The sequence below is a fragment of the Cavia porcellus genome, unplaced genomic scaffold (genome assembly GCF_034190915.1).
Source record: "Cavia porcellus strain 051 isolate PalLab524CR breed Dunkin Hartley unplaced genomic scaffold, mCavPor4.1 scaffold_17, whole genome shotgun sequence".
Classification (NCBI taxonomy): Eukaryota; Metazoa; Chordata; class Mammalia; order Rodentia; family Caviidae; genus Cavia; species Cavia porcellus.
In genome coordinates, this window is record NW_026947500.1 from 2,803,420 (window position 1) to 2,828,453 (window position 25,034).

Genomic DNA, 25,034 nt, shown 5'->3' on the forward strand with positions numbered 1-25,034 from the left:
AAGTTCATTGTTAGAAAAAAGAAGAGAGGGGCTAAAGGCCTGCTGAAGGTGGTGGAAGTAAATCAAGAAGTGGATGGCCAAAACTGTCAAATAGGTTGTAAGATGCTAGCAGAGAAAGCAACTAGATTTGAACAATGGACTACACTAATAGTGGAAGAGGTAGTAACCTTCAACAAAAAGCAAATACAAGAATCACCCAGGATTTGGAAGCAGCTTTATTGTTTGTTGATGGCATTGATCAGGATCATTCCCAAAACATTCGGCTTTAATTCTTGGTAGTTTGGGGCTTATATAGGATAAATAAGCAGGTAGTATAGAAGCGGAGTATTTGGTAGTTTATTGATTGGTTCATGCACCACTAACCAACCATTTCTAGGAGACAGTAGTAAGAGGAACTGTTACCTGGGCAACTACCACAAACTGAAGCATACTGGCAGAGGAGGGAGCATTTTCTGCTACAAACCAATTTTTTATTCTTGTATGGAGGCAATCTCACTGAGGTACTCCAGGCTGGGCTCAAACTCACAGTAATCCTCCCGCCTCAGCCTCCAGAGTGCTGGGATTACAGGCATGCACCACCACTGCCATCTGAAACCAAATTGTTATCCTCTAAGCAGCAAATAGTAGTGAGCACATGGGGAGAGTGAATTAAAACAATTCTAAAGGTGGCAAAATCGCTTGAGAGGGAGCCACTGTCCACAAGATATTCTCATTGTTCACCATAGTCCCAGCCTAACATTTCGCATCTAAAAGACACTCTGTATCTGTTGAGTAGTATTTCATGTATAGATCAACTGTTTGTTATTTGTCTTACCGCCTTGCCGACTACACATACCTCCAAATTATAGATAATACAGGGAAAGAAACTAAATGGTTCCTGAAGAGCAGAATAGCATAACACAAAAAAGAACTTTAGCCCTCTTCCTTTATAAAAAGATCGGGCATCACTGAGAACCGTGGACTCTTCCGAGGCCTCCGATCCTCGGATTCACTTCTCGAACCTGGCCTCTTCCAGAGACTCTCGGGCCGGCAACCGCAGAGACCGACCGAAGAGCGCAGCCGCCGCGCGCCCGCCGGCCTCCCCCTCCCCCGCGCCCGCCGGGTTACATAACGGGCCGCGGGCCGAGCTCTCGCGAGGTTTCCACCGCCCCCTCCTCGCTCCACGTCAGAAGGAACCGGGCGGAGCGGCCAACATGGCGGAACGCAGGCGACACAAGAAGCGGATCCAGGTAGCCAAGGCGAGCTCTGGGGTAGGGGGCTTCGGCGGTCTCGGAAGTGGAAGAAATGGGGAAAGCTTCGAGAAGGCACGGCCAGAGGAGAGGCAGGGTGGGCTCCTGCGGGGGGCCACTGGCCGCGGGCCGCGGCGCTGTGAGGAGCCTGAGGGGGGGCGGTGGCGGAGCGCCGGGGAAGGAAGGTGGCGCAGCGCTCGGATCCGGCCGCGGGGGCGCGGCTGCCGGTCCCCCAGCCTGGCGCTGCGAAGGCAGCCACGTCCCGGGCGCGGACGCCCACCCGCGGCGACCCCTGGCTCGCTCGCTCGCACATCCTCGCGTCTCAGGTGCCCGGAAAGTGAGGTCACGGTGACTGGGGTGGAAGGAGGCGCAGGTCTGACCCGAAGCAGCCCGCTCTTTGTGCGCTACGGAGACTACGGAGGAGGAAGGACTTGGGCTTGCACGGCTCCCGCAGAGGCCCGGCCGCGATCTGCTTATCCGTCGCGTCCAGCCTTCTAGCTCCTCAACATTTTTTAATTTAATAGTCCACTTGAAGCTTCCTGGCTGTCTTCCAGGCGACACGGCGTAAACAAACACAACCCCGATGGTGCTGCAACGAGCTGGTGGCGCCCAGAAATATTTCACGTGTCAATTTGTCATCTTAACCTACATAACATCCCTCCCGCATTCCACATGCGCGTCATTTGTGCATTTCTTCCCAGCAATTTTCTTGTCCTTCCTGTTGTTTGCCAAGAGGATTAGATAACGTTAAACATCTTAGACTGAGGATGCTTGTTAGTTGCTTCATCTGTTTATGTGCTTAGAAACCAAAAGCATCATAAACCGAGAGCGTGTTGTAAATTGTTAATATGCGAAACATATTGTTACACTCATTGTCTTTCTGATCCATGCTTAGAATGGCCGTTTTCCTTTTTATCTGTCCATTTTTTTATGTCTGTCAGTTTTTTTGACTCACAGGTGTTCCTAGTTAAATGTTTTTAAAAAGATATCAATGGTCAGTAAGTTTGCACTTTGACGGAAATAAAGTTAATCGCGAATAGGTTGCAGAAAGGAATTTAAAGGCAAATTCCAAGTTCAGACAGATCTTAAAACTAGGACTTACGGTCAATGCGAAGTTTCTTATACTGTTCCTAATCCTTTGAAATGTAGTATTGTTATTTTGATGTGGACAGGCAATATTTTACTAGAATTTGTCTTGAAGCTATCATATTTGTATTTACTGCTATTTACACCTGGCAGAATTTTATGCTAATACATATTGCTTTATTAGTTTCACCTGAGCTTTACTTTTGTAAAGGTGATGCAATTCGCTGCTCATATTTCAGTTATGATTTTATATTAAACAGAAAGATAGGCCAAAAGAGGTTTATAGGACTGTAGTGTTTGTTTGTATCCCAACTTCACCAGTTATTAGCTGAGTAGTTTTAGTAAGTTAGTCAATTTCTCCATCTCTAATAAGAAATGTTTACCTTAAAAACACAATTTTTAAAATCTTGTACAGTTAGAGTTGCTATGCAAACAGTAGGTGAGTCAATTACTTATTAAGTTACCAAAAGTACTTGGCATGAAACCTCTTCCCTTTTTAGAATGAAGGATTTAGATTGAATTGTTATTTTGGTTTTTGTTAAGCACTTTTTGATATGCTAAAGAACACATTGAACAGCTTGTGTGTGTGTGTGTGTGTGTGTGTGTGTGTGTGTGTGTGTGTCTTTTTGCCACAGGGTCTCTGCTGTGCAGTTCAGGCAGGCTTTCAGTTCACTTTGTAGCCCAGGCTGGTCTCGAATTTGCAAGGATTCCTCGGCCTCAAAAATGCTGAGATTACTGGCATGTGCCACCATGCCTGATCTGAACAGCTAGCTATCTTATGTAGCAAACAGACCACTAGATTTTGAGTTACATAAGTAAACATTTATTTTCTATTGTTTATTTGGATATTTTTTCTCCTTTGGTTTTTGAGGCAAGTCCAGGCTGGCCTTGCACTCACTGTGTGGTTTAGGGGATTCGCCTGTCTCAGCCACCCAAATGCTGGGATTACTAGTGTGCTGCACCACGCCAGGCCTGATTGTTTTTAAAAATGAGGTTGGCGTACTGCAAAATGAAAATAAGTTGTTTTTCTATCCTGAAAGTTTTCTACATGCTTGTGTAAAATTTTTGTGGGAGATCTTGGAATACTACCTTTGTGAAGTCATGACAAATTTATGGAAGTACTCTATCCTAGGAAATTCCTTACTTCTTTTCCTCCTAGAGAATCAAAGTAGGTATTGGCACCACTTGAAGTAAAAAGATCAAATGTAATGACAAAGTTCAGTTTGCTACCAAAAAAGGATTCTGTGGTAGGACTTTAAAGACACAGTGGAGTGTAACATCAACTGAATTTCCTGTCATTTGTTTCTTTATGTTTCATGTTGAGAGAAAAAGTGTTAAATAGATTCAGTGACCTTAGATTTGAGTTTCTACAAAGTGGCCTATTGATTTTTTTTTTCCTCATACAATAAATATGATCAGATATTTATTGTAAGGATATCAGATCCTGATGTTTTGGTGTCCCATCAGAATTACGGAACAAGAAGACTCCTGTCACATTTCCTTCTTGTACCTAAATTGTCAGTCACTGAAAACCTGAAATGAACTGTATGTTCATTGACATTATACTGTAAAATTTTAATGATTGAGATTCTCAAATGAGAATGATTTAAATCCAAATTAATAAAACATTTAAAAATAAAAGCTATTTAAGAAATGCAGTGGTGTAAGTTTTAGGAAAATGAGTTAACTTCATATAGAATAAATACGGCTTCCTAGAAACTCGGTTTAGAATCACAGTATAAAATATAAGAATTGAAGCATTTGTAGTAAAATTTGTTTGGAATTTTGTTCCACAAATTCAGTCTGATACAAAAGTGGAGTGATAGACCTAGATTACTGATTTCACCAGCATCCTCCAGACCTGGATTGCTCATTAAGGTAGTAAACTAGGTTTAGACCAAGCTTCTAGTTTCCATTGAATATTATTTCCACTTTACTGATAAAGATTTAAGTTGTTAGAAAATAATTTAATTTTGTTTTTATATTAAATTGTAAAACAAAGACTTTTATGACATGACCCCACTAAAGAGAATCATTCCTTCTAGTATTCTCCTTATGTGTATAATAGCCAGTTAAATTTTGGGAGATTTTAATGGCTTACTACTTTTTAGAACTTTTATAACCTCTATCAGTTATTTTTGTTGCACCCATATGTCTCCCTGGCAGTAGAATACAGCTTATATCATGGGTTTATATGCTTAATTTCGGAAAGGAAAGAAAAGTGAAAGTTTGGAACTCTACATCCAGATTAGAGGTCTGTCTTCTCAGGACTTTTCTGAAGAAAAGAGTAGGAAGCCAGTCTTAAGTTTGGAAACCTTCTCAGCTTAATGTGGAGGGCTTTGCATTTATTTGGCAAAGCTATTGCTGCAGAGATAATACCATAGAAATTAATTTGAAGTATTATATAAGAATACTGCTGTAGTCAGGACAGAGCAAATGATTTTTCTGAGGTCCCCTCCAGCTTTCAGATTTTAGTCTGTTAACTTATTGCTGTTTGTGTTCTCACAAGTACTTTGCACTGTTGTTTTTGTAATTCTGTACAAATGCACAGTAAATACTGTAACCATTGTCATTGTAATATTTGGGTGTTAGTGTGTTCTAAAATAAGCATAGTATCTGTTAAACAATTTTATAACATTTTTCTAACCAAACTTCTCAATTTAAATAATTTTGAGATGTGATTTGCAGTAGCCCATACATTGATATTCTGGCAAAGGCAGTCCGGCCTAACCTTTAGGGTCCTCATTCTAACACTGTTACACTCATTACTTGAGCTAAAAAATTCTCCCCATTTGTTTAAGAGTTAATGGGCTGGTTTCTGTTTATTAATGGGAACTAATATTCTCAAAAGGCTTTTATTTCTCATTGAAAGTCTAGGAAACTTAGAAAAATATTTTGTTCACATCAGAAAGGAACAGAGAGAGGACATAATATAGTTCAATGTGTAAACAAGACAGTAAGACTGTTTTATATACCCTCTTAGAGAATGGTGAGAGTAGAGAAATACCATGTAGGATCTCCTATATTTAAAACCAACTTCCCGTTGTCACGTTCTTGCACTGCTGTTCTACGCAGTTTCTTTTTTGCTCCAGAGCTCCAATGGCAAGCATTACATCCTTTTCATTATAGGCAAGCTAACATGGCTAACTTTCAAGTTGCTGATACACTAAGTATCAGTGGAAAAGTAATTCTGTGTCTAGTTGGAAGAGATTACCCAAATCTTGTATTTTCTAAATACCTTCTGTTCATTGTTAATAGTATCTTATCACGGTAGGACTGCAGTTGTAGAAAGATTGGTTAACTTAAAATTGTTAAAACGAGATCTAAATTTTTCTGAGTACAAAATAACATCCAATTTACTTGTTGCATAATGGAATCAACTTTTCATTATCCTTATATTTATATATCCTTATATTTTATGTATCCTTATATTTAGCTACATTTTACATGTAATGCCTTAATAAGCAGTCAGGAGATTAGTGCATTTATACTTGATCAGTAAGTGATTCAGTTAAGTGTTAGTATGTGTTCAATTCCTAAAAATAATACAATTGTTCTCCAGAATCACTCTCCTCAATTTCCTTTCTTAAACTGTCCTTTTCCTTGATCAATTTAGAAATCTGACATCCTTTACCTAGCCATTTCATTTATCTTTTATCAAGATTTATCTATTCTGCATTTGAAGTGTTTTAAATATCTACCTTTTCTGCCTTTAGTTCTATATCGTATTTATTTGAATATTGCATTGATATTCTAACTAGTTTCCTTGCCTTACTTTATTTCCAGTTGATACTACATGTGGCCACCAAAATAATGCTTAAGCCATTTTTAATAATTGTTTTATTAAAAAAGAAAAAACTACTGATATTTCTTTTATTTACTACTTATAGAATAAAATTAGATTTTCTCAATTTCCATTGAATACTTTATTATACTTAACTGTATTTAACCTCCCAGGGGTTCACACCTAGCCTCTTCTGAAGCCAAGTTTTATATTCATTCTCAGACACAGTGTTTACGGTCTTCTATTTTTCCAAAACTTATCTTTCAAATCTAGCTCCTTTTAAGAGCTGTTTTCTGGCTATCATCCCCATTAATAACTTTGCTTCTACTTGGCGTGCTTATAAAATTCTTTTCCTACCTCTTTCAGAAACTATTATTGCTTTTGACAGTTAGTGACAGAGTGTAGGTATTATGCCTTACAAATCTTTGATATTAATTATAGTGTCCAAAATTAGGATAAACACTCAGGAAGTATGAATTTGAATGTTTATTTGCCTTACAATCTTTATAAATAAGCCCAAACCAGTTAAAATTGATCAGTTAATTAGATAAACTTTTAAGTTGACAATAAATACATTAGATGAGGAAAAATTGAGCTTACATGGGTGTGATTATAAAATATAATTGCTTGCTTGCTTTCTTCTTCCATCTTTTTAAGACATGCAGTCGCTATGCAGGTCAGGCTGGCCTTGAACTCACTTTTGTAGTTCAAGCTGACCTCAAACTCCCAGTGATCTGCCTGCCTCAGTCTCACAGCTGCTGGAATTACAGGCATGTGCTGTCACACCTGGTTGTAGTTCGTTTTTATAAGCCATGTAAAGTTTCATGTTGTGTTACCTTTCAGCTAATAGATGAGCCTCCTAGAGGTATAGTGTATTATACAAACAACTGAATTCTGTCATTTAACATCATATCAGCATATATTAATAGATACTTGCATGTTTTCAACAATTTTACTGAATAAATTTCCATCTTTTACTATATCAAGAAGTATATTTTATAGCTAGTACTCATTGTTCTAAACCTTACAGATATTAGTTAACTTTGGAGTGTTATGTTTTCAGTTTGTAAATTTTAAGATTTTATTTTTTTGCTACATATTTTTATAAGTAACAAACAAGTTTTTCATAAATAATGTATTTGGTTTTTATAGTAGCCTTCTTTCAGGTTGACTGGTTTTTTAGTTTTTAATTTTTTGCCACAAATAACCCAGAGGTGGTAGTTGTAGAATAAATAATAGAAAAGTTGGAAACAGATACAGAAGGAAGAAAACAAGGGTGATTAAAGCAGTTTTTTTTTTCTTTGAAGCAGAGTGTCACTTTGTAATTTAAACACAGTCCAGTCTGATCTTGGACTTGCAGTGATCCTCCTGTGTCAGCCTCCCAAGAGCTGGGATTATAGGCATGCACCAAATGCCTAGCATAGAGTAAAGCAGTCTTTGCAAAAGTACTATCCAAGCACTTTCATTAATCGTTCTTCAAATGACATAATAATACCTGTTGCTGCATTTCTAATTTTTGCCTCACTATTACTAGGAAGAGGAGAAGGCAAAGTAGGAAAGGAGTTCCAATCAATATCTGGTATCATAACTGCAGAGGAAAGAGAAGGGAAAGAGTGCCAGTCATCAGTGTTTTAGTAATTCTTACCAGATTTGAGGCAGCTATCATAGTCTGTTATCCACTGCTGGGGAATATATCATTGATGTTTGTTATTTAATATTTGGGCACCTATTTCTCCTTAGACATTGTGCACTCACGATTGGCCATTTCATCTTTGTGGGTATTAAAGAGAGATCCTACAAAGGTGAATTGGTGCAAATTAGTTACCATGCTGGAAAAATAACCCAGTGCCATATCGTTGAAGTCAAGAAATAGTAGGCTTTGGACCAATCAATTTGTATTTGAAAATAATGTAGTTTTAAAAATCTCTTATTTTCTTCTACTAGGCCTGTTCCAGAGAAGGCTTCAAAGCAAGGACTGTATTTCACTTGAAAAGATTTATACTTGATCTTAGCCAAAAGACTGAGAAATGATCGCTTGAAAAAATTTACAGAACAAATCTATATAAATTCTTCACTACCTGAATTATTGAAATAGAGGGTTACACTAAAGTAATATTCTTTTCTTGTAGGAAGTTGGTGAACCATCTAAAGAAGAGAAGGCTGTAGCCAAGTATCTTCGATTCAACTGTCCAACAAAATCCACGAATATGATGGGTCACCGAGTTGATTATTTTATTGGTAGGATTATATTAATGGAATCATATTAGTGAACGTAACTTAAGAAGTTACCTGAGTTTGGCTACAAGTTTTTAAGTGCTTTTCAAATGTGATAATTGAAAGGGGTAGTGGGCATATGGTAGTTGATTATTTTATTGTTCCTTTTATGAGAGTGTCTATAATAAAAAATAAAGTACTTTTTAATCATATTTGTTGAAAATTTAAAAAATAGTGTTTATTAGTGTTGTAAAATACTACATTTTGTTCTGATTGTATGTATAGTTGGACCTACCTAAGAGCTTTGATTCTTCACTTCAGCTATACAACTTTGTTATAAGTTGATGCCATCTATTATGTGGCCCTGTAACTTTTTTTTTTTTTCCCCGTTTTTTTATCAGTACCAGGGATCGAACTCACAACTGCCTGCTTGCAAGGCAGGCGCTTATGCCGCTGAGCTATATCCCCAGCCCCTGGCCCTGTAACTTGTAATTATAGTGGTTGTGTTTGACTATCCCATCAGTTAAAATTATTTGTCATTATTGTTTGTCAAAATTGTCATTATAGAGAAGTAATTCCTTTTTAAATTTTATTAATCATTTTGATGTTCATTGAAAGTTTCAAAAATAGAGACATTGTAGTCTCTTCAAGCTTTCAAGCCTTCCCTGGAACAGACCTACTTGTAAGAGAAGATGGAGATTTTTTTTTTTAAAGCTGAATTATTTTTCTGGTGACAACAGTAAATTGTTCAGTTATTGCTCAGCAAGTTTCTTAATGAGAATTTTTATTATGGCAGGGATAAAGAGAAAGGTTTTGATTTACATTGTATTTGATAGTGATTATTTGATGAGTAATAGTTACAAATATTTTGAAACTTTTTGTAATTTTTCCTTTTGAATTTATCTTGTTTTAATTAATATTTCTAAATTTCATTTATTTCCCAGCCTTGCTTTGAAAAGATGCTTATCCATACATATCGTAGGTTGAAGTTTTGAGGAACTGTTATGATGATCAGTTAAACAGTTTTCTATTGAGCTGTTTTGTTTTCTGTTGTCAGAATATTGAAGTTTGCTTTCTGAGATATTACTTGAAATAAGTTTCTGTGTATACTGAATTTAAAATAATAAATCTCTTCCTTAGCTTCAAAAGCAGTGGATTGCCTTTTGGATTCAAAGTGGGCAAAAGCCAAGAAAGGAGAGGAAGCTTTATTTACAACCAGGGAATCTGTGGTTGACTACTGCAACAGGTAGTGTTTATTTCTTACTGAAGAATATTGTAAATAATAATATAAAATGCTCTCTGTAGTCCTAAAGCTCTTTACCCATTTCTGTCGTTAGATATAGTGATACTACAACAGAGATCAAACGTAGCTTTCACATGTAATTAGATTTCATCACTGTCTCTGGAAATCTATTTGGTATTAGCCTTGTTTTTAACTAAATATAATGTTCATTTGTGTTACTACTTTTATTGTTTTTTGATTTTTGTTTTTAAGACAAGATCTTCCTGTGTAGTTTAGACTGGTCTTAAACTTACTGTGTAGCCCAGGCTGCTGGCTTAAGCTTAGGGGAGTCCTTCTACCTTACCTCCTGAGGGGTGGGATTGCAAATTTGAGCCACCACACCTGGCCTAATGAACTAAAGGGTCAGCAATAAAAGTCTACACTAGTGCTGACAGTGAAAAATAAGTTTTCTTTTGTAGAACATAATAGCCTGAGAATTTCTTCTGAAGCTTTTATAGGGATTCCTATTATCCCTGTTATCCTTGCTTTTTTTTTTTTTTAGTGCCTACATCCTGAACCATAAGCCAGAGACCCTTTTCTGCTTCTAGTAATTGCTAATGTATTCTCTGTAAAGTCAAGGCAGCTGTAACCTTTTCAATTTTTGAGGATTTCAGAAGTACAGAGTTTGGTAACATAATGCTTTTCATAGCAGTCACCTTTTCTTTGCAAAAAAAAAAGGAGTTACAGCACTGGGGATTGAATACATCAGACAAACATTTACCACTGAGTGATATCCTCAGCTCTCAGAAGACCTTTGAATAATGTATGGCATGTCCAAAAGGCAAAATTTACCTTCCTTTTACAAAAAATTATGCTAGTTTCTCTTTCCATCCTCCCTTCGATTTACTTCACACTTATTAAGCTTACTTATCAATGTATGTTAACTAAATTTTGTTTTCATGTCACTAAAGGTTATAAACTAAGATTTTGAGATTTTAGATTATTTTTTGTATTTGCTAACACAAAGTTTCAGCAATATGAGAAACATTTTTAAAACGATTATTTTACAACCTGGTACTTAAAGAATTACCAAGTAATTCTTAAAGTTATTTGTTGCCAAAGACTAGAGATCACTAGTGGACATTTCAGGAACATTAAGTTTCATTGTTGGGTTTAGGATGAGTTACCAGTGACAGAGCTGATATTTATTTGCTCTTACAGCTATTTGCCTAATTAATTCCCAAGTACAGACTCCCCTACCACCTGCAAATAAATGGTACAAAATGGTACCCCAAAAAATGGTACAAAAATGATGGGATACTACATACGTAGAAACTAGAGCTCAGGGAAGTTGGGACCCTTATCCAAGGTCACAGAGCTCATAAGATCTGAGATTGTAAATGTAGCAGTCTGTTTTGAACAGCATGTAGTCTGTGCTATTTACCACTGCACTATAACTATCTCCCCCAGTAAAATGGAGAAAAAAACTAAAATTGAGTCACCTGACAATACTATTACTGCATTAATTCTGTGACTTCCTGAGTCTCATAAGGTGAACCATTGGTATCAGTCCACATTACCTGACCTTTTAGGAGTCTTGGTACCATGTTATATGAAAAGCTCAGGGTCCAGAGAATATCGTAAAGACACACTTTGCATTGTGTTTACTGTTCTCGTTTGTGTCAGTTTGTGTCCGTTCCACTCTAAAATGAAGGAGGGAAGCCTGCCTTACTATTTAAGATCCCTGGCAACTTCTAATTATAGTCTTCTTAGTGATGGCCAGTCATTGAGTCTTGCTCAGCCATGGTGAAAACCACAATGAGATTTTTGTCTGGTTTCATTTTCTAAAGCAACTAACTGGACATAATGGAGTCTGGGAAAAAACACGAGATAGGAAAATGTAGGATAGTAAGAAAACCATTTTATTTAGTATGTTGTATACCTTTTATGAACTCTTATGTATACTTTTATGTATATTGTTCATGAACTTTTCAACCTATTCTTCATTGGTCTTTGCATCAGCAATTCTCAGTCCATTAATGTCCTTGTCTTGTGCAAGTATGTCATAGTCATTCTCTCTTTTGTCTGTTGGTGATCCACTTTCTCTGAATGAATCTCCTTCCTCTATCATACCTGTCTCTATTACAAGAATGTCCCTCAAATCCTACTTCTGTCATGTAGTATTATTCCCCAGGTCCTCCAGCCTACAATAATCTTTATATCCAGGGTTAGCCGTTAATTATTTTAGAGTTCTTATATATGTATTAGTTTTTTAATTTCATGCCAGCTGAATCTGAAAACAGTTGTAAGACTGTTTATTGTAACTCCATAACAGTTAGCACAGTATAGTCATTTAGCCTAAATTCATCATTGCTGCATAGGTGAAAGTGCCTAACACATGCCTGGCATTCAATTAAATATTTGATAAATATGGAGAAAACATTAGAGATGAGGAAAGTACAGATGTAATTAAAAACTTTATAAACTTTTAAAATGATATGTATCAGCCCTGGAAATACAATGATTACAGTGTCTTGTTCCCTACCTCAAAACATAATCTAATCGCTTAGAGAAAATTTCTATCTCATAAAAATAATTGGTGAAACTGTCAAGAATGACTTCACAGGAAAAGTGTTTCAATCATATTTTGAAACATTAGTAGATGACTGCTCAATAAGCAAAAGAAGAAGAAAGGGAATCTTCAGGAGAAAGCACAGAACACATTGACACTGGAAAGTGTGAGTTGTTCTATGAAAATACTAGGGAGCTTTGGATTAAAGGTTTGTCCTATGTCTTATATTAAAACCAAATAAGGCCAGATGCTGTTATGAGTATCTATAATCCCAGCCACTGAAGAAGCTATGGCAGAAAAGTCAAGAATTGAAGGCTAGCCTGAACAGTTTAGCAAGATCCTGCCTTAAAAAAACAAAAAAACGCTACCTAACTGGAGGGTCTGATTTATTACAAAGGTTAAATAAATGTCAGTCTTACTTCCCTGATCATAGAGTGAGCCGAAGTGGACATTCTTTAAGGTACATGAGGGAATACATAGTTATTTACTAAACAGAATAGAATGCTTGTTACATTAGTAATTTTGAAACCAAGTATTTATTCTGTAACTATTAAATGAAATGGAAGATTTTGGCATAGAAATAATGGCTAACATTTATGCCAGGTCCTATGCTAAACAGTTTCTGTGCTTCCATTTATCGTAAAAATTCAAATGAGATACCCCATTTTAAGAGTCAGCTGAAACAAAATAATTTATCCAGTGTCTCAGCTATTCAAGTGGGAAAGAAGTATTCAAAACTATCTACCTAAATGTGAAACTACTTTCAATACAAATTTGATTAAAAGTTAATCCACAGGGGCTGGGGATTTAGCTCAGCGGCATAAGCGCCTGCCTTGCAAGCAGGCAGTCGCGAGTTCGATCCCTGGTACCGATAAAAATGAAAAAGACAAAAAAAAAAAAAAAAAAAAGTTAATCCACAGGCAGATGTACAGAAAGAATGACAGAAGCATATAGTTCTACAGTTTTGTGCTCTTCGGATTAGGGAAAAAATCATTAGGGAAAAAACTTTTTCTAGTAAAGTTTGATGGTTTATTTTATGTTACATCATGTCATTTCAAGTTGTGTTACTTTGTTATTTTGGTTTTTGTTATTTTTTTAGTGCTGAGGATCGAACTCAGAACCTCACACTTGCTAGGCTGGTGCTTGTGCCACTGAGCTAAATCCCCAGTTATTTTATTTTATTTATTTTTGGTACCTGGGATCAAACTCACAACCTCATGCTTGCCAGGCAGGCGCCATGCTGCTGAGCTATATCCTCAGCTCTGGTTTCTTTCTGGATCATTTTTTCCATTGAAGTAAATTTAAGTAAACTGAAGATACAGAAAGAAAATCATTTGAGACTCTATACTTTAGCTGTCATTAATGCGTGTACATGTACTCTCAGTATGTAGATATTCGGAACACTGGCTTTTTTCCCATTGACATAAGATGAGTCCTTATGTTCCTTATAGAAATCTGGAAATTATATAAATGCACAGACAAAATTAGAATATATGTTCACTATAAATTGTTTTAAGACATTTTGAAATAAAGTAAAAAAACAAAGTTCCCCTTCACAGTAGTATTAAAGTCTCAATTCAGAATTCTGTTTATTAGCAGATATCAGTGTTAACAGTTGAAGAGGGCAGTCTGAACAATACCATGATTATGTGCTAAATAGATCTGAACAAGTTGAATAGGCCCAGATGAATAGACCAGCAAGGAAACCTCCAAGTTAGCTTTGTGGAGAAGATCATGGGTGCCACCTAATTAGGGAGCAGAGAAAGCCCAGCCAGGCAGATGCGCTAAAGGGCACACACAGTACAGTGCTCTGTAAGAAGAGCACCTGAACAAGAAGGAAAAGTCAGTTAACAAATGATAGGACAAGCTGGAGCGGCACCAGCGGGGGTGTAAGTAGAAAGACTGCTAGCAACCATTGGCAGGCAGAGATGGTGATTGTTAAGTCCGAGCTTCTAGGTGCAGTATTTGCTTCTTTGTATAGTATGAAGTAGGAATGAAGAAACAAATCAAGAAGTCTGAAACTGAAATGTGGAATTTGAAAAGATGGTTTATAAATGACAAAGGTAAAAGCAGCTCAGTTTCTTGGGTAGGATTATAGGGTTAGAGAGAAGGTACCAACATGAGCTTACTTTGGATCAACTAAACTTCTGAATTTACCAGATAAATGAGTAAAACAAGAATCTCATTCTCAAGAAGTCTGTAGAATAGAGAAGAGGCAAACAGATAGAACACATTATAATGTAAGTTAGCAGATTTGTGCTGTGGATAGAATAACAGGATAGGGAGGCCTTATAATTTTAAAGAGGAGAAACTTAGGAAGTAAGGGAATGAAACAAACACACACATTTTTGAGGGATGTACATTCTAGGTAAAGAAAACAACCAGTATTAAGGTGCTAGTAGGAAGCTTTTTTTTAACCACTTAAGAGAAAATGTATATAGAGAAAAATTAGTGAAACTAGAAATAGTGTTTTACTAAATAGATTTTACATTTTTCAGATTAATCTTTAAGTCCTTATTAGAAAACAGATCTCACCTTAGTAGAGTTATTCATTGCTTAATTAAAAATACTGTATCATTTAGAGCAAGCAATAAACTGAATTGTGAAGTACCTGGAAGAAAAAACATTCAGAAAGACTGACAAAACATGAGTAGGATCAAACCATGGAGATACATTTATTCTGTTAATATTTCTTAAGAATGTTCTTCTTTTTTATTTCTGCATTTGAGAGTTAACATTAAATGAATCTGAGTCTTACTGGGTTTTTTTTGTTGTTGTTTTTTGAGACAAGGTCTCACTGTGTAGTGCAGGCTGTTTTTGAACTCAGTTATGTACTACAGAGTGGCTTAGAATGCACGGTGATCCTCCTGCCTCAGCCTCCTGAGTCTAGGATTATAGACATGTGCCACTACACCTGACCTAAGTACTCTTAATGAATGTAGAGAGAGGCTTTACTGTGTAAGGATAATCCAAAATCACCTAAATTTATACAGTTAATAGTAGAAATGAGTGTCACTGAGTTTTGACAGTCATACACAATAATCTAATTAGGTCATTTTTTTCTGTTGCCTTTTTTTTTTTTTTTTTTTTTTTTTTTTTTTTTTTTTTGTCCTTTTGAGACAGGGTCTTGCTATGCCATTCAGGCTGGCCTTGAGCTCTCTTTGTAGCCCACACTGGTCTCAAATTCTCAAAGATCCTCCTGCCTCAGCCTCCTGAGTGCTGGGATTATGGGCATGCACCACCACACTAGCTTGGTAGTTTTTTCATTTGGTAAAGTTGACTTTTTCCATAAGTGGTAGTGGTATTTCTTTTATGAGTTGCAAATGTATGCATTTCTTTGTACATTTGATTTGGGTCTTGATATTTGTGACTTTTAGTCTGTGTCTGTAGTTAATAGGGAATGTAACTTTATAACTTTTTTTAACCCAAGGCTTTTAAAGAAACAGTTTTTTCACCGAGCTCTTAAAGTAATGAAAATGAAGTATGATAAAGACATAAAGAAAGAAAAAGATAAAGGAAAAGCTGAAAGTGGAAAAGAAGAGGATAAAAAGACTAAGAAAGAAAGTGTAAAGGAAGAAAAGACAAAAAAGGAAAAAGAGAAAAAAAAAGATGGTGAAAAGGAAGACTCTAAAAAGGTAAGTTCAGCCAGGGATGCGGCTCAGTGGCACAAGCACAATGTCCTGAGTTCAATTTCCAGCACACACAAAAAAGGTTCAACTAAAATTCGGTAAAAATAAATCATTGTGTATACATGATAATGTAGCATATGAGCATATTTAAAATATTAATCAGCAAATCATTGAGCTAAATATATTAGGATTATTATAAATACCATAGTTGGAAGTTTCTGTGTCACAAGTAGTGGAAGCTTTTTCCTATGTGAATGCCATGCTGTTTTTGCTTGGTTATGTTATTTCTGTTCAATTGGTGTTTTTATAGGAAGAAACTCCAGGAACTCCCAAAAAGAAGGAAACTAAGAAAAAATTCAAACTTGAACCACATGATGACCAAGTTTTTCTGGATGGCAATGAGGTGAGAGTATTTAGCCTATGATTAGAAACAGTTTTTCATGGACATTTTTAGAAATATGTTTGATGTCTTCACTAAGGAAAAAAACATTGTGCTAAATCTAATCAGGCACTTACGTATAAAAGATGACTCTGTTTTTAAGAAAAACTTTTGTCGGGGCTGGGAATTTAGTTCAGTGGCTTAAGTGCCTGCCTGGCAAGCACAAGGTCATGAGTTCAATCCCTAGTACCAAAAAAAAAAGAAAAACTTTTGTCTAAGTTTAGATTTATAAAAAGTCAGATTTGACTGTGTATGATAGGAATCCTGAAAACATTGTCTAAATACAAAATAGATCCTTATTTCCTTCTCATCAATGTAATCTAGGGAATAAGCATTATGGTGGTCCCAAACTCCTTTATTTTCTCTGTGGAATGTTTCTGCGTAAGGTTGCTTCATGGTCCAAAATGATTGCCAATTTTACGTGTATATCCAAAAGAGGGAAGGAGCATAAGGAATGTGCCTCTTTTTTTTTTTTTTTTTTTTTTTGAGACAGGGTCATGATATGCAGTTCAGGCTGGCGTTGAGCTCACATTGTAGCCCTGGCTGGTCTTGAACTCGCAATGATCCTCCTGCCTAAGCCTCCAGAGTGCTGGGATTATAGGCGTGAGCCACCACACCCGGCAGGAATGTGCCTCTTAAGATTGTCTTTTTAAGACAGTGTCTTGAAAGATGATTTCATTTCTGATTGAATTTCATACTGGGTGGTTTTTGTTCAGTGAAGAGTCAGGGTTTCCATTATTACTGAAAAGAGAAAAAGCCAGCTGTATTGGTGCATAGCTGTAATCCCAGCACTCAGAAACTGAGGCAGGAGGATCACCATGACTTTAAGGCCAGCATAGGCTACATAGTGAGTTCAAGGCCAGCTTGAACTGCATTATAAGACCCTGTCTGAAACTAAAAAAAAAAATACAATACAGTGTAGTATAGTACAGAACTGGTTAATGAGTATGCCTACTGATCTCTGTTTATGTATGATGTGTAGTCAGACACATCATTTGAGGGCCCTAAAATTTTCAACATTACTTGATGCTTTGAGATATTTTTTATTTTACCTTTTTAAATAATGTGTGGTCACAGCCTTCTATAAACCAATACAGAAATGTTAGCTATATACTGGTTATTGAACTATACCCTTTCTTGGTACACTTACTAAAATAGCATATGTATAAAGTTGGGGCTCCTTGTGTGTTTGAAATTGTGGGGAAGTTTTTTTAAAAAATAAGGGCTGTGGGCTAGAAAATGCATAAAAATCTCAAGGGCAGGGGAAGGGTAGAGAGGTGTTTTTTGTTTGTTTGTTTGATTTGGAGATGGGGTTTCACTATGTTGGTTCCAGGCAGGTCTGGAACTCACAGCAATGCTCCTATCTCATCTTCTTAGTGCTGGGATTACAGGTGTGCATCACCATGCCCAGCCCAAGAGATACTTTTATAAGAAGTATCCTCAGGTGAGTCTAATGGTTAAGAACCACTGTAATAGAAGACTGCATGTATTTCCCAAGATGAGAACTCCAGTGCCTTCAGTTAAGCATTGAGCATCAGTTGTATGCTAGACATTTTTTTAAGGTGCTAGGAATATCATGATAAATAACAATGAAATTCTCTGTAAGGAAGCATAGTCTATTAAAGATGCAAGTATTTAAACATGTTACTGTAATTATAATGTGTTAATTGTTAATGATATGAGAACACCAATTAGGAAAAGTTAATTTAATCAGGACAGGGAAAGGCTAAACACGCCGAACACTGAAGCCAAGCCTTGACATGATTGGATGGCAGAATGACCAGCATACCACAGAGAAGTTACTTGTACATTAAAGAAGGAAGCAGGCTGAGCAAAAGCTGCATAGTGCTCTCCTGGGAAAGTTAGATTTAATTCTCTAGAAAGCTCCATATATCCCAAAGCTTTCAAAGTTTGGGAATGTCTTTTTTATTTTCAGCGTTTATTTTGAAATGCAACTGGCAAAAGAATGTCTGTGGAAATAACATCCAGGAAGACTGTACAGAGTGAAATAGGGATTGCTATAGAACCTAAGGTATTAAAAGAACAAAGTCAGAAGTCAGTAAGGACAGTAAAGTAAAAATAGAACTAGAAAATATAAAGTACTGTTATTTATAGAATCTAAAGAAATAAAACAGTGTAAAATATGGAATTAGATTTTACTTTCTAATGTAACCTTAGAACATTTAAGCACTGAGATTTCTTGATTCTTACAGGTTTATGTGTGGATCTATGACCCAGTTCACATTAAAACATTTGTCATGGGATTAATTCTTGGTAAGTAAGAACAGCTTTAAAGTATAATCTAAAATTTAGAAAATGTAGCACCAAAAGAAAATTTCTCTAAATATAACATAAAATAGTTATTGGTTAAAAGAGTATACTCTAAAATCAGTAAATAAATGATAAACTAAGGAGAATATTTACAACACAGTAAAATAAAGATCTTTAAGAAACAGAAAAATGGTAGAAAAATGGTAAAGGTAGCTCAGAGATGTTGAAATACAGTGAGCAGTCATCATAAGAAATATTTATAATAAATACAAAGAAAAGCAATAGTGATTATGAGGATTACAAAGCTTAGTAGCAAAAGTCTTAGAAAAACCAGTATTCACCAGAGGTGGTAGGTATAATCACTGCTTCAGTTTTAGCTTTATTAGGGAGACAGTTTAGCTTTATGAGGGAGACATAATATCTATGTAATTCTAACCACCAGAATAGAGTAGGACGTGGCATTCATAAGGCCTTGGATTCAATCACCAGTACTACATTTAAAAGAAAGTATACATAAAATAATTTTAGGTGCACATAAAACTGACTCAGCAATTCTGCTAGGAATTTATCCCATTTTATGTATACAGTTGCCCAGTGTGTGTGCATTTATGTGTTGCTTATTTTATTTTATCTTGTTTTTTGAGACAGAGTCTGACTGCATAATTCAGGCTGGCCTTGATCTCACTCTGTATTCCAGGCTGGCCTTGAACTTGTGCTGATCGTACTGCCTCAGCCTCTCATGCTGGGATTGCAGGTGTGCACCCCCAGCTCACTGTGTTTCTTATTTTAAGTCAAATCCCTCAGACTTAAAGAGCAGAGCACTCTAACAAATAATTTTCAAAGTATAAATTCCTGTCACTTTTGGCCTCATAATTCCCTTTAAAGGAGTATATTCTATTATACAATCATATTTGTACAAATTTACATGTATAAGGATGTTTGTAATATTATTGTCTGATATAGGTTAAAACTGAAACAAATCAAAGTTCATCAATAGAAAGGTGAAATAAATTATAGTGTAATAGAATACTGTGCAGCCTTTAAAAAATGAGGGAAATGTGTGGAAAGATATGTAAATGTGTATTTCTCTTAAATTTAAGGCAGGTGAAGATGGATGGGAAAAAATGATTTAGCAAATAGGAAATAAAATCATAGATTTCGCCAATATAATATCATAGGCTCTCACTCCAGACAGCCCTTTGGCATTGTAGTGCATGCCGTGGAAACCTTGGCTGCTGAGGAGACTGATAAAGGAAGATTATAAATTTGAAACCAGCCTGGGCAGCTTAATGTGGCCCTGTCTCAAATGAAAAAAGACTGGGGAAATAGCTAGTGGTAGAGCACTTGTCTAGCATACACCAGTTCCAGATTCAGTTCCTAGCACTACAAAAACAAAACCAAAAAATCCACCTCTTTTTTTGTTTTTTACCCACCTGTTTTGTGGTAAATCAAAACTTAGCAAAGCCCAAATAGCTAATAAAGTTATTACTTACTAGTTGCTTTGCTAAACACACACTGTCTCATTCTCACATTTAAGAAATAAGAGCAGGCGTTTATTAAATATAAGATAACAGCCTCAAAATGATGAAATAATTTGCTCAGCCTTACTTAGCTTCGAACCAGAATTTAATATTATCCTAACTCTACAGATCTAATAAACAGTCTTCTGATTTTTTGCAATTCTTTTATCATACTCCATTTTACTGCAAAGGTACTAGAGGTACTTGTGTACAGTTTTCCTAACTGCAAAAACTGTCTGTAGCAGAATCACCTGTGGTTTCAGAACTCCACCCTAGAATCAGAATCATCAGTGTGAGGTCTTAGGATTTTTTTTATTTTTATGATTTGTTGTGTCTTTAAGCTTCCTCACTTAGTAGATTGCCTAATACTCAAAAAATGATGTGGACATAGCTTGGAAGTGACAGTAGTGGATCATTTTAAGCAAGTTTCGAATTTTTTTTGAGACAGTCTTGCCGTGTAGGTCAGGCTGGCCTCAAATTCACGGCAATCCTCCTGCCTCAGGCTCCTGAGTGCTGGGGTTACAGGCTTGTGCCATGATGTCTAGCTAACAGTTTTGAATTTTTAGGCAGTTTTTTTTCTAATTAAGTGTGATTTAAACTAAAAATTATCCAACCTAATAAGAGGATAAAATATGAAGTTGAGATCATGAACTTACCCATAATTTACTACTTTTTATTTTTAAACATTGCGATTTTTGTATTGTTTCAGTTTGTCCCCCTAAAAATATGTTTATTTATTATAATCAAGTCATTTACATTTTTATTCTAAAAGTTATCTATATAACTTCATTATTTCTTTTTCCAGTGATTGCAGTAATAGCAGCCACCCTCTTCCCACTTTGGCCAACAGAAATGCGAGTAGGTGTTTATTATCTCAGTGTGGGCGCAGGCTGTTTCGTAGCCAGCATTCTTCTCCTTGCTGTTGGTGAGTATTAATAAAGTAACCTAGTAAGGTGGATATTAAGCAGTTGAGCTGTAATCTGGAGCTTCAGACAAGCTCAGTAGCAAAATTAACATGGCTGAATCAGTAAATATGATCCTATATTCTTTGTCAAATCCAAACTGACTCAACTTAGATTGGGTCCAAAATGAAGAAAAGGGGTTTACTGTATCTTTTTTTAAAAATGTTTTTATTAGTATTACATTTGATTGACAAGTTAATTGTGGGCATTACAACATATACTGTTGTTTTGATATATGTACACTGAAATGATTTAAACTAATGTGTCCATCACCTTGTTTACTTATTTTTTTATAGTGAGACATTTGAAATTTATCCTTAGTTATTTCAGAATATGTTATTAAATCTGCAAATAGATGTGCTTTTAAAATTAGGTATAGCAAAAATGCAGTGATGGGTCATAAAATTTAGTATATTTTCAGTAAATTCATTTTTGTATTTTCAGATAAGTGCAATTGGTCTTAAATATTTAAACTGTGCATTTGTTCAATGACTGATTCTAAGCAATTGCCACTTCAAGGAAAATCAGTTTTTATTCAGATTAAAGTCTAGATACGTTAAGGAACTAAATATTTTAAAAATCAAACAGGAAAACATAAATCCTTTTTTTTCCAAACATAAAAAAATCTTTACATCAAAAACAGACCAAACAACAAACTGCCAGGACAAGCAAAACATGAAAATTCCCGCATGTTCATACCAATTGATGAGAGGATTGCACTATTAAATAGTAAAGGATATGGCCAGTCTTTCATCCTTCAGAAGAACAAATAAAAAACAAATGACTTAACAGATGTATGCAAATGTTCATCTCTAGTTAACAATAAATGAAATGAGAAATTTTAGACCTGTTTAATAAGGTTTTTTAATTTTGCTTTATTTATCTTTCTGAGATAGGGTTTCACTATGTAGGTCATACTGGCTTTGAACTCACTCTATAGCTGGCCTTGAACTTGCAGTGATTTTCCTGAGTGCTGGGATTACAGGCCTGTACCACCATGACTGGCAGTTTTGTTTGATGTTAATGTCAAAAGATTTAACTGGTGAAAGAAGAGGCACCTAAATGTGAATATAGTGGTTACTTATAGTTATGGTTTTAATTTTTTAAACTGTACTTTAATTTTTTAAATGATACTATATTTTTCCACAGAGCCTTTTACTTAAAATTCTAGTCTTGGAAGGTTTTGTCTTTAAAGGCCAGATCTCTTAATTTTTCGCTTTGGGAAAGACACATGGCTTTTTCTGTTTATCAAGAGCTGCCTAGGATTAGTTGTATTGAATTCTTTGATCTGTTCAGTTTATATTATGTGGTATGAAGTTCTGGCTATATTCTCTAAATAACAAATCAACTTTCCTACTAAATCTGAAAAATATTTATAAAAGAATAAACAGTATCTACATTATTAACCCAATATTTTTTGTTCAGAGGACATAATTTGACCAGGATTATTCAAGTGAGTACATGCTATTCTGAGATTCTGTGATAGGTGGCATGTACGGCATTACTCCATAGTCCTAAGTAGTCTCCCTTGGTATGTCTCTTTACCCTGACAGCAGAGTGCTTCTAGGATAGTGCCACTATCCGTGGCCCTGGAGCCTATCTAGTATCTTTTCCAGTCCATCATGTTATGGATATTGTTTTTCTCTGTGATCTGTGACTCTTAAATGAGACCTCCACCTTCCCTTCATCTTCTAGCTCAGTTACCTTGAGAAAATCTCCTGCTGGTTCTGTAGGGGGCACAAGTAAAATCATAGGCTAAGAATTTAAACCTGTTAAGATAACTAGTGTTGATGTTAATTAATCAAAGAGAAAAGCCATAAATTTTAATCTGACATTGGATATAAAGTTAATGGCTCTCCAAGCAATGAAATTCAGATGTTCTTTGAAAATTTTCAGTAGAAATTTAAGGTTTATTTGTTTGTTAGTCTTTGAGAAAAGGTCTTGCTATGCAATTCAGGCTGGCCTTGAGCTCACTTTCTAGCCCAGGCTGGTCTCTTGCAGGCTGGAACTTACAATGAGTCTCCTGCCTCAGCCTCCTGAGTGCTGGGATCACAGGCATGCACCACAACACCCAGCTTCTTTTTTTTTAATCGAAGCATAGTCTCGCTTTGTAATGCAGGCTGGCCTTGAACTCTGCTTGTGTTGTACCTCAGCTGGCCTCAAACTCCTGCTTCAGCCTCCCAAGTGTTGGTATTACAGGCATGTACCACCACGACCTGTTGAACAGAATTGATCCACATGCTTATCTTTAATTAAGCCACTATTAACAATTATGACCATTATATTGTTTTGCTTTTTAAAATGATTTATTTGATGGGTTTTTTTACATACGTATACACACACACACACACACACACACGCATACATGCACATTTTTTTGGTACTAGGAATTGAACTTATAACCTTGCACTTGCCTGGCTATTGTATGAAGTATATATTCTGAATTAGTTTGTTACTTAGACTGTGTGTTGGGGCTGGGGATTTAGCTCAGCAGCATAAAGCGCCTGCCTTGCAAGCAGGCAGTCGTGAGTTTGATCCCTGGTACCGATAAAAACGAAAAAGACAAAAAAAAAAAAAAATTATAGACTGTGTGTTAATATCACTGTTTAAAATATGACAGCACTTTTCTAAAATGTGTCGTTTCGGTATGGTATTGATAGCGCATGTCACAGTTTTTTGTGATTCCTTCTGTTCTGTTGTTCCTGTTAATATAACATGTAGAAAATAACATGTAGAAAAACCATAAAGCATGTTACAATTCTATGCCCAGTTTTTATGTAGCAAAAAAATCAAGTGTTCTTGTGTCATTTCTATACTGCTTTTTTTCCCCCTTTTTTTTGGATACAAGAGTACTGTGAAACATCTGTCTTACAACCTTATTAAATCTGTTATAATATAGCTGGGGGTGGTGGTGCACATTTCTAATCCCAGCACTTAGGAGCTGAGGCAGGATTGCTGCAAATTCAAGGCCAGCCTGGACTACATAGTTCAACTACATATAGACCCTATTTTTAAAAAAAAAGCAAAACAGATCCTGTCTCAAAAAAATTAATAAAAACTCTTTAAAAACTCTTTAAAAATAATTTGAAAAATTAAAAAATCATATAGCATCATAAGTGTTTGGAAATAAAAGTGTAGCCTCCTTAAATATTTCTTATCAGTGACATTTATTCTGAAACCATAATTTCAAACAATGTACCTTTTCTGTTTGTGACCGAAAAGATTCTAATGTGTAATATTCCTTCAGTATACATAATGTTCTTGTGAAAATTAAAGTACTACATCATAAATAAGGTAGTTTATTTATAAATACTACTTTATAAAAGGCAAGGTGGCTATAACCATTTCCTCTTATTTATCCAAAACAAAATAATGGAAGAAGTATAGACATGAAAACAGTGATATAATTGATATAATTATAATAAATTTTATATATATATATATATAAATTATACATATAAAATTTATTATATAAATTGTATTTATATAATAAGTGATATAATTACAATAAATTTTTAAATTCATATTTCATTATCCCATGGTGAAAAAAGTAAACTAAAAAAATAACCTCATAACTAATTCACATTTAACATATTCACAGCAGGGCCATACATGTATGACTGTCCATGTCAACAATGCCTGATGGGACAGTCCTGCATATTCAGCTGGTGATTTAAGCCACCAAGCAGCAAAACATGAATTACAGCACTGCCGTGAATGTGTTAAATAATTTTGCTTTTGTTAGCATTGTACTGCCGACCTGTCCCAACACTGGTGATTATGTGCAAGGCCACCTCGCTGAGCTCCATCCCCATCTCTCTTTAAAATGACTTTGAAATCAGGTCTTGCTAAGTAAGGTACACTGGCGGGGCTTGGATTTGTGATCCTCCTGTTTCAGCCTCCAGTGTACTAGTAGTGCAGATGTGTATTACTGTGTGTATGATTTGTATTGTCTCCTAGTATTGAGAGAGCTGATTTTTAAGTAAATAGAAATTAGATAATTCACCTAATAAAACAAAAAGGACTAGAAGATAGAAACTTGCTAATGCTAGGATTCTCTATCCAAGGCTGACCTAGCCTTTAGGCAGAAGAAGAGCATATGCCAT

The 25,034-nt window shown here is 35.7% G+C and overlaps 1 protein-coding gene across 4 annotated transcripts in view; it reads left to right on the forward strand.

Annotated features, from left to right (window-relative positions):
* The first annotated feature begins 1,112 nt into the window (after positions 1-1,112).
* Sec62 (SEC62 homolog, preprotein translocation factor) overlaps positions 1,113-25,034 on the forward strand; it is a 28,038-nt gene continuing 4,116 nt past the window's right edge. Inside the window, exons 1-7 of one of the 4 annotated variants that reach the window (XM_003463521.5) lie at positions 1,113-1,229; positions 8,229-8,337; positions 9,454-9,559; positions 15,538-15,742; positions 16,047-16,139; positions 18,389-18,449; positions 20,772-20,891. In XM_003463521.5, coding sequence (XP_003463569.3) covers positions 1,194-1,229; positions 8,229-8,337; positions 9,454-9,559; positions 15,538-15,742; positions 16,047-16,139; positions 18,389-18,449; positions 20,772-20,891 — 730 coding nt within the window. In that variant the 5' untranslated portion in view covers positions 1,113-1,193. Of the gene's footprint in view, positions 1,251-8,228; positions 8,338-9,453; positions 9,560-15,537; positions 15,743-16,046; positions 16,140-18,388; positions 18,450-20,771; positions 20,892-25,034 lie in introns of all 4 variants that reach the window. The other 3 variants (XM_023562258.2, XM_063227129.1, XM_063227130.1) reach the window with 3 other exon arrangements.